Raw genomic sequence first — 9,348 nt, 5'->3', positions numbered from 1 at the left:
AGGCTTATTCCTTTTGATGCTAGCTTTTTATCTATAAATAGCCCAGCCTAGATCCCTCATTCTTCCTTTCTTTGTGATAGATATAGCTTTCTTTGAGTTCCCATAGTTGCAGGTGTTGCAATTTCTCTTTGCTTTGGCTCAGGCTCCAGTTTTCCTGTGTCGTTATTTTTACCTATGTTAGGTTGTGTTCTCATTGAGTTTGATTTCTGCCCCACAATTTATTTGTCAGCAAGGTTATTCAGATTGTGTAGCTCTTTGTTGTTGCTCTTCAATTCTGGCCAAGCTAAGTCCTTATCATGTTCTAGCTCATATGCCTTTGCCTTCAATTTCCTATTGCTACCTCTTTGGGAATGAGTTGCAGGTTCCTCGATCTTGAGCCCTAAACCCTGAATCTCATTGATGTTTTATTTCGGTCGCCCCCTCCTATGCCAGCTAAAATGCACGTTAGCAGGCTTACCTAACATGCGTCGAGAGAGACGACAGAAGTCTTCTGGTGTGAGTTTTACTGAGAGGGAGAGAGATATATCTAAAGAATCTTAGTACTATATTATGTGTTTTTTACTTGCACTTCTCGCATTTAGCGATGATTAGCTAATGTAAATTCTCACTTTAATTTATCTCAATTTACCTCGATAGATTGGCGTATTTTGGTGTTAAAAATAAGTGTGATTAATTTTTTCCATAAAGTGAATGGGAAGGCTAGGGCAGAAGCGGATCCATATTTAAATTATATGGGTTCAATTTTCAAGATTTGTAGCATTTAACCCATTATATTTTTAAAGTTATGAGTTTATATATTCTATTTTAGTAATTTTAATGAATTTTTACATATAAATTTTTACTCTGCATCGAAAGTTATGGGTTCAATTTAACCCGTCGGTTCACACTATATTCGCCCCTGGGCTCGGGATATGATGAAAATTGATTCTTGCAACCGCTATATTGGAGAACCAAATATCCTTTTATTTTCGAGGAACATACCTATAAAAGCCAAAATATTTACCCGCTTTTACCCATGTTGAAAATAGTTACACTATCTACCTTTCCACTCATATTAATTACCCAACTTACCGATCATTCTTTTTCTGCAATTGTATAGTTTAAAGTTGCCTTATATGTTCCCCCTACTTTTCTGTCACGGCCCAATATATAGGCCGTGATGGAGCCCAACGTCGCCACTAGACAAGCCAACAGTGAACTATCTATTTAATTGCTCATTTTAATATTTTCAAAGTCATTGATTGTTATTAAATAAAGAAACAAATAGTAAGTGATAGTGGTAATGTAAAGCATAAACTAAACATAGAGTAAAGTAGTGAATTTGATAATAAAAAACCATGAGTATCTACTAGAATTTCCCCAAAACCCAGTGTCACAAGTACACAAGCAAACTAGTAGAATATACAAAACATCATATACCACTGTCTGGAGTAAGATAGACAGAAAAATAAATACAACAAGGAAGAGACTCCGGGTGCTGCAGAACGGAGCATAGGAAGCAACTCACCACTAAGTCTTCCGGTAGTGGGGGTACGCACCTGATTGGCCACCAGATACACCTGCCTCAGATCCTGCACGATTAGTGCAGAAATGTAGCGTGAGTACATAAACAACATGTACCCAGTAAGTATCTAGTCTAACCTTGAAGAAGTAGTGACGAGGGGTCGACATCGATACTTACTAAGGGTCAATAAATACCATATAGAAATCATAAGTAGGCATGAAATACAACAATAATAGTGAGATAAGAAACAGAAATTTATAATTCTTAAACATAATATTAATTTAAAGTTTCCAACTATCACAAGCCAAGTATTTAACACATAAGAACCACCAAGTAATTTTTTAGTCTCAGATCAAGAAGAAATATCAAGTATAATCGGACTCCAAACAATATCACGCACAAATTATGCCGAGGTCGTACGACCCGATCCAGAATAGTGTGTACACCGTCAAGGGTCGACCGACACTAACTATAGATGCATCTATTATACTGTCAAGGCGTTCGACCCGATCTACAAGAAGAGAGAATACTCTACGAACTCCGATTAACGGCTACTACATAAGAATAATACTCAAAAAGGCATGATCTCTACTAACAGTCAAGTAATCCGCCAAAACTCAAAGTAATAAAGCTCACTCTTTACAAATATTTTATCCAATTTCAATTATAATTTAAGTAATTAAACTAACAAGTTAGATGCAAATAATATAAGTAATACATGGTAGAGTCCTAAAACTACCCGGACATGACCATGATTTTAGCTATGTACGAACTCTCGTCACATCGTTCGCACGTAGTACCCACAATTATTAGCAAATAACTACTTATAACACCTACAGGAATAATTCTCTTTTACAAGGTTAGGCAAGAGACTTACCTCATTTTCAAGTTCTCTTACCGGTTCACAATTCACACTAAAAGCCTCAATTTGGTGCCACGCAATCCGGAACTAGCCAAATATTGTACCAACTAATCAATATATGCCTAAAAGTTTATAATTTAACTATTAGAGTAATTAGACAATCCAAATTGGAAGATTCCTAAAATTCACCCCCAGGCCCACATGCTTGGAGTCCGAAACTTTGCGTAAATAATGTTACCCATAACTTCACGAAAACAAATATATAATTTCTATCCAATTCCATAATCATTTTCTTAGTTTAATCCCATTTTTATCAAAACCTAGGTTTACCAACAAAATTCAATAATTTTCACAATTTACATGTTAAAATCTACCCAAAAATTCGTGTATTAAACTCGCATTAAGTAGTAATTACTTACTTTACAATGATAGGTGATAATTCCCTCTCCAAGAGCTCCAAAATAAGCTAACCCAAAGTAAAATGAGAGCAAAATGAACCCAAGTCCCGATTTAAAACAAGTCACTACCCAGTTGACCCTTTTTCACAATCTCGGTAGAAGCCTCGCGATCGCGAAGGCAAAGCTGGCCTAGGACCTAGATTGGAATTAATAGCCAATGCGAGGGGAGTCTCGCGATCGTGAAGGCTTTCCCGGCCCAAGCTTCGGGAACGCGGTCAGCCCTTCGCGAACTCAAAGTGCAAAGTTGGTTGACCCACCCCAGGCCCTTTATTCTACGCGAACGCGGTCCTGTCTACGTGAACACGAAGGCTACCGGTCCCGAACCTTCGTAAACGCGACCTCTTGATCGTGAACGTAAAGTAAAAAATTCCCAGTCCCTCAATTCCTTCTTCACGATCGCAACTCCACCTCTGTGTTCGTGTTCGGGAAGAAGGAAACCAGAGCCAGCAATAGTAGATTTTCAGACTTAGCTCCGAGTGGTCCGACATTCACCCGGGACCCCGTCCAATTGCACCAACAAGTCCCTAATCATAATACGGACCTGCTCGAACTCTCGGAACAAGTAAAACAATATCAAAATTAAGAATTACACCCCGAAATCAAATTGAATCAACTTATGAACACCAAACGTTTCAACTAGCTCCAAACGCGTTGAATTATACTTAGACAACTCGGAAAGAAACCAAATTTTGCGTACAACCCATAATTCACCATACACACATAGTTTTAGGCTCAGAATTGCAAACGGACTTCGATAACATCAAACCCTACTTCAAACCAAATTCAAAGAACTAGGAAACCTTCAATGCGCCAACTTTTAACATAATGCGTCGAAACGCTCCTGGATCACCCGAAACTCTATCCGAACATACGTCCAAGTACAAAATCATCATACGAACCTATTGGAACCATACAATCTTGGTTCCGAGGTCTTTTACTCAAAAATATTATCTTAAATAAAAATTGGCCACTATTAATGAACTAGTCTGATTTCAACTAGAACCATTCAAAACCCAAACCAACCATCCCCTCAAGTCATAAAATAGTAAAAGTACATATGGAGAGTCTTAATTATGGGAACGGGGATCTATAAAGCAAAATGACCGGTCGGGTAGTTATATTCTCCACCTCATAAACAAACGTTCATCCTCGAATGGGTCTAGAATCATACCTGGAGTGTTGAATAAGTGTGGATATCTGCTCCTCATGTCCTCCTAGGTCTCCCAAGTTGCCTCCTCGAATGGTTGACCCATTCACTGGACCTTTACTGCAGAAATCTTCTTAGACCTCAACTGACGAACCTGCCTGTCATTAATGGCAATTGGCTCCTCTTTATAACCCAATATCTCATCTAGTTGAACCGTGTTGTAATCCAACACATGCGACCTGCCAGCATGGTACTTCCAGAGCATAGACACATGGAAAATCGGATGAACTCCCGATAGACTAGGAGGCAAAGCAAGCTCATAAACAACTTCCCCAACTCGCCTCAACACATCAAATGAAACAATAAACCTTGGGCTCAGCTTGCCCTTCTTCCCGAACCTCATGATACCCTTCATCGGCGGGACTTTAAAGAGAACTTTCTCGCCCACCATAAATGACAAAATCACGTGCCTTCTGATCTGTGTAATTCTTCTGTCTGGACTGTGCGATGCGAAGTCACTCCTGAATCAACTTTACCTTCTCCAAGGCATCCTTCACTAAAGTAGTACCATATAACCTAGCCTCATCAGGCTCAAACCATCCGATGGGCAAACGACATTGCCGACCATATAAAGCCTTAAATTGAGCCATCTCGATGTTGGACTGGTAACTGCTGTTATAAGCAAACTCGGTCAGAGGCAAGAATAAATCCGACTACCCTCTGAAGTCAATCACACATGCTATGAGTATATCCTCCAAGATCTGTACTATCCGCTCTGACTGTCCATCGGTCTGCGGATGAAAGGTTGTGCTAGGCTCTACCCGGGTACCCAAGTCGCTCTGTACTGCTCTTCAGAAATACAAAGTGAACTGAGGGTCTCTATCTGAAATGATGGAAACAGGCACACCATGCAACCAGGCAATCTCTTGAATGTATATCTTGGCCAATCTCTCTGAAGAGTATATAGTCATCACTGAAATAAAGTGTGTCGGCTAGGTCAGCCTGTCGACAATGACCAAAATGACATCAGACTTCCTCAACGCCCGTGGCAACGCAACTACAAATTCCATAGTGATGCGCTCCCATTTCCACTTTGGTATAACCATCTGCTGAAGTAGGCCACCTGGCCTCTAGTACTCATACTTAACCTACTGGAAATTTAGGCATCTCGCTACATACTCAACTATATCATTATTCATCCGCCGCCACCAATAATGCTGCCTCAGGTCGCGATACATCTTCGTAGCACCTGAATGAATAGAATACCGAGAACTATATGCCTCCTATAGAATCTTCTCCCTCAAGCCATCAATATTAGGAACACATAGGAGACCCTGGAGTCCTAGAACACCATCCTCAACGATAGTAACCTCCTTGGCACCACCATGTAGTACTGTCTCTCTAAGAACCAACAAGTGCAAATTATTGTACTGACGAGCTTGATCTGCTCAAATAATGAAGCCTGGGCCACAACACATGCAAGAACTCGACTGGGCTCTGAAATATCTAACCTCACAAGTCTGTTAGCTAAGGACAGACTTTCCAAAGCCAATGGCCTCTACGCTACTGAAATGAATGCCAAACTACCCATACTCTCAGACATTTTGCTCAAGGCATCCGCAACCATATTCGCCTTACCCGGATGGTAAAGGATGGTAATATTATAGTCCTTCAACAACTCAAGCCACATGTGCTGCCTCAAATTAAGATCCCTCTACTTAAACAAATGCTGCAAGCTGCAATGATCGGTGTAAACCTGACAGGACACCCAATAAAGATAATGTCTCGAGATCTTGAGAGCATGAACTATCACGGCCAACTCCAAATCATGTATGGGGTAATTCTTCTCGTGGGGCTTCAGCTGATGTGAAGAATATGTAATAACTTGCCCCTCCTACATCAATACATAATTCAGGCCAACGCATGAAGCATCGCAATACACAGTATACATCTCTGAATTGGAGGGTAACACTAACACCGGTGTTGTAGTCAATGCGGTCTTGAGATTCTGAAAGATCACCTCACAATCATTGGACCATCGGAACAGAGCACCCTTCTGGGTCAATCTAGTCAAAGGTGCCGCAATAGATGAGAAGCCCTCCTCGAACTGACGATAATAACCTGCTACCCCTAAGAAACTTGACTGCCTCTATCTTCCTGGGATCTACCTTAATACCCTCACCTGATACAATATGCCCCAAGAATGCCACACAATCCAACCATAACTCGCATTTGGAGAACTTAGCATATAGCTTCTTTTCTCGCAAGGTCTGAAGCACAATTCTCAATTATTGATCGTTCTCCTCCATACTACACGAGTATATCAATATGTAATCCATGAAGACAATGACAAATGAATCAAGATATGGCCTGAACACCTGGTTGATCAAATCCATAAACATCGTCGGGGCATTGGTCAAGCCGAAAGACATCACTAAAAACTCATAGTGGCCGAATCTAGTTGGTAAAGCCGTCTTTGAAACATCCGAAGCACGGATCTTCAGCTGATGATACCTAGATCTCAAGTCAATCTTAGCTGGCACCCTACAACTGGTCAAACTAATCATCAATATGTGGTAACTGGTACTTGTTTTTAATGGTAACTTTGTTCAACTGGCGGTAATCAATGCACATCTGCATACTCCTATCTTTCTTTTTCACAAACAATACCGGTGCACCCCAAGGTGACACACTCGGGCTGATGAACCCCTTTGCTGGAAACTCTTTAAGTTGTTCCTCCAACTCCATGAACTCTTTCGGAGCCATGCAGTAAGGTGGAATAGAGATAGGCTGGGTACCTGGCACCAAATCAATACTGAAATCGATATCACGATCTGGTGGAATTCCTGGTAGATAAGAAGGAAACACATCAGAGAACTCCTGCACCACGGGCACTAAATCAATCGTGGGATTCTTTGCAGCAGTATCCCGAACATAAGCCAGATAAGCCAAACCACCCTTCTCTACCATATGTCAAGCCTTCAAGAAAGAGATAACCCTGCTAGAGGTACTGATAGATGAACCCCTCCACTCCAATCTAGGCAACAATGGCATCGCTAAGGTAACAATCTTGGCATGGCAAGCAAGAACAACATGGTATGGAGACAACCAGTCCATGCCAAGGATGACCTCAAAGTCGGTCATGTCGAGCAACAAAAGATCTGTTATGGTCTCATAACCATAGAAAGTCACAATACATGACCGGTAAATCCGATCTAAAATAACAAAATCGCCCATCGGTGTGGACATATATACGGGAGCACCCAAGGAATCACGAGAGACACCCATATAATGAGAAAATAGATATGAAACATATGAATACGTAGACCCTGGATCAAATAGTACCAAAGCATCCCTACCACAAATAAAAATAATGCATGTGATTATGGCGTCTGAGGCTACTGTATTTGGTCTAGCTAGAAAAGCATAGAACCTAGCTCGAGTGCCACCTGACTGGCCTCCACCTCTAGGGCGACCCCTACACACTTGCCATCCGCCTCTGGTCAGTCGAGCGGCTAGTGCAACAGCTGGTGTGATAATCATAGACTGATGGCCCTGCTGTACTACCTTGCCCTAAAGTTTGGGGCAAAATCTCCTCGCATGACCAAGCAAGCTCCCCGCTTATAGAAACCTCTCGGTGCGGAAGATGACTGACCCTGGGGACCTGAACACCCACTGGAAGAACCTCGAATAGCCGATGGATGATAGGAGCTCTTTGGAATGGCACTGAAATAGGGCCACATTGGAGCACCCCGAGAAGGCGGCAGTGCTGAATATGTGAGCCTGCTAGACTGTCCCCTCATAAACTGACTTCTGCCCCCAGATAAAGCACCACTAAACCCTTTAAAATATCAAGGTTGCTTGTCCCTCGGTGCCTGCTCTCGGCCATGCTGATGAATACCCTGGATCCTCCGAGCTATCTCCATAACTTGCTCGTAAAGAGTCCCCATCTCAATCTCTCGGGCCATAATAACCTGGATACCATAGTGCATGCATGCAATAAACCTATGCACTCTCTCTACATCAGTGGGGAGTATCATAAGTGCATGGTGAGACAACTTAGAGAATTTTGCCTCATAATCGGTCACAGACATCTGACATTGCTAGAACCCCTCGAACTGACACCGTTACTCCTCCCTCTGAGAGGGTGGAATATATCTCTCAAGAAAGACATGTGTGAAGTGGTCCTAAGTCAAGGGAGGAGAACCTGCTGGTCTGTTGAGAAGATAGGACTGCCACCATCTACAGGCCCTGCCCTCCAGCTGAAATGTGATGAAGTCCACCCGGCGGGACTCCAATACTCTCATGTTGTGCAGTCTATACCTGCAACAATCAATAAAGTCCTGGGGGTCCTCATGCCGCTCACCACCAATGGCAGGATGATGTAGCCTGGTCCATCTATCTAACAGCTTTTGCGGCTCTCCGGTCGCAGCTGGTTTGGGCTCTGGTATAGACGCTGCAACTGGCTGAGCCCCACCTGCAGGTAGTGCACCTGGGGTCTGATATACGGAAGTAGCGTGCCCTGGAGCCTGCGCGGTAGGGGTTTGTAATCCCCCTCCTGCCTGAGATATGGCTGGGCCCACTGGAAATAAACCAGCGTGCATCATAGAGTCCATGAACCGCAGCATATGGCCCATGACCTCCTGAAATCCCGGTGTGGACATGAAATCTGCTAGGGCCGGCTCAGCTGCAGAAACCTCACCCTGCTCCTCAATGATAGGATCCTCTACTGGATCTACTAGTGGTATAACGGGAGCAACTCTAGGATGCCTTCATGCTCTAGCAGGAGCTAGAGCCCCCCATCGGCCTCTGCCTCTGCCTCTAGCAACAGGGGGAGCAGCTCCTCCACCGCCGGGTACATCCGTCATGCACGTTCCCGCCATCTGTGAGAGAATAAGAGAAAGATACTTAGCACAACATCAACTGCATAATAGGAGGTGGAGAAAGAGGAGTTTCCTAACACCCTATATCCTCTTGAAGATAAGTACGGACGTCTCCGTATCGATCTGTAAGACTCTATTAGGCCCGCTCATAACTTGTGAGACCTATGTGAATCTAGTGCTCAGATACCAGGTTGTCACGACCCAATTCCCACTATATGTAGTGATGGCGCCCAACGTCACCGCTAGGCAAGCCAACGATGAACTATCCATGTAATTGCTCATTTTAGTATTTTCAAAGTCATTGATTGTTAGTAAATAAAGAAACAAATAGTAAGTGATCATGGTAATGTAAAGCATAAACTAAACATAGAGTAAAGTAATGAATTTAATAATCAAAAACCATGAGTATCTACTAGAATTTTTCAAAATCCGGTATCACAAGTGCACGAGCAAACTAGTAGAATATACAAAACCTCATATAGTATTATTTGGAG

The 9,348-nt window shown here is 42.6% G+C and overlaps 1 protein-coding gene across 1 annotated transcript; it reads right to left on the bottom strand.

Moving 5' to 3' along the window:
• Window positions 1–4,077: 4,077 nt before the first annotated feature.
• LOC138901242 (uncharacterized) lies at window positions 4,078–4,422 on the bottom strand. Its single transcript, XM_070188988.1, has one exon. It carries the CDS (start codon window positions 4,420–4,422, stop codon window positions 4,078–4,080), a length of 345 nt encoding a protein of 114 aa, XP_070045089.1.
• Between the last annotated feature and the right edge of the window lie 4,926 nt (window positions 4,423–9,348).

Source organism: Nicotiana tomentosiformis, chromosome 11 (genome assembly GCF_000390325.3).
Source record: "Nicotiana tomentosiformis chromosome 11, ASM39032v3, whole genome shotgun sequence".
Lineage (NCBI taxonomy): Eukaryota > Viridiplantae > Streptophyta > Magnoliopsida > Solanales > Solanaceae > Nicotiana > Nicotiana tomentosiformis.
This window is presented reverse-complemented; position numbering and strand designations above follow the sequence as displayed.

What these genes read in the sequence shown, in the direction of transcription:
- LOC138901242 (XM_070188988.1), bottom strand. Translation starts at nt 4,422, where the DNA reads ATGGTGGGCGAGAAAGTTCTCTTTAAAGTCCCGCCGATGAAGGGTATC.